We start from the raw sequence: 1,111 nt of genomic DNA on the forward strand, positions 1-1,111 counted from the left end.
ACAATGCCAATGCATTAAAAAAAGTAAAAAAAAAAAAAAACACACACACACAAAGAAAACAAACAAAAAAACACCAGCGTGAAATACATAAATATATAATCAACAGAAAGTACGACGATACACACACAAAAATATATATATTTTTTTTTCTCAAGAAATTTCATTGTTTATTTTGAGCAAATATCCTGAACGACATTTCATTATCAATGGGACCGACTCCGTGGCCATTTCCATTCTACAACATCTACTCCAACATGGCCTTCCGCTCCCTCACCAATCCCAGCAAATGATCACGGGTAAATGGTCCGTGACCGCTTGTAGTATTATTTTCATTCAAATTCCTGCGACCCCATTGGCCGCTGTCGGAAAAGCCGTTTTGTAACTGATCTCCAGCAAAACGTGGGGTAGAACTGCGTGACGGAATGCCAGCCGCGGGTTTGTCTTTTCTAATCCCTCCTGTCGTGGCGATCGCCTTTACATTGGCACCATATTGAGAGCCATCCATGCTCGTGATTCCCTCATTTTGTTTCCCATTTCTACGACCATCGGCTTCTCCTCCATTGATCTCCGTCTTACCTGTCCCCCTTCCATTTTGCATGCGCAATGGCGGGTCATTGATGCCTTTCTCCTGCAGCATCTCCACCGGAGCAGCGCCCCGTTCTCCCGTGGAACCTCGCTTTAACTCCTCGAGTCGTTGCCACTGCATTTCTAATTTGAACAGTTCATCGCGTATTCTTTGAGACTCTTGGGATAATAACGGAATTCCTTTCCCTTGTGATACCTCGCGCTCCGTGTTATATTCTTTGCCCCTGACTGTGTCAGCGTCATCAAGAAGGTTGCGTGTTGCCGACGATTTCCGTGCCGCTGCCGATGGTAGTGGTGGGGCTTTGCCTAATGCTGCTTCCTCAAAAACGGATGCATTCCTAATAAATTTCGATGGATCACGTTGAAATTCTTCATAGCTGCTACGTAGGCGCTTATAAAGGTCTTCAATACCCTTAAGGTACTCGGCCACGCGCTCATCTTGCCTTGCGGCTTCTTGGTAAGAAGTATGATGAATACCGCTATGCCTAGCAGCATTCGATAGGCGACTGAAGTTATCGTTTCTGCT

At 45.3% G+C, this 1,111-nt stretch overlaps 1 protein-coding gene across 1 annotated transcript, besides 3 other annotated features; it reads right to left on the reverse strand.

Moving 5' to 3' along the window:
- Window positions 1-1,111: a sequence feature (haploid, non-Esmeraldo-like haplotype).
- Window positions 17-71: a sequence feature (A-rich).
- Window positions 128-149: a sequence feature (AT_rich).
- Tc00.1047053417797.9 (hypothetical protein, conserved) lies at window positions 245-1,111 on the reverse strand (the record flags this gene model as incomplete). Its single annotated transcript, XM_797075.1, has 1 exon — window positions 245-1,111. A coding segment is annotated over one exon (867 nt), but the record flags the coding sequence as incomplete, so codon positions are not given.

Source organism: Trypanosoma cruzi, genomic scaffold (assembly GCF_000209065.1).
Source record: "Trypanosoma cruzi strain CL Brener 1047053517057 genomic scaffold, whole genome shotgun sequence".
Taxonomy (NCBI): domain Eukaryota; phylum Euglenozoa; class Kinetoplastea; order Trypanosomatida; family Trypanosomatidae; genus Trypanosoma; species Trypanosoma cruzi.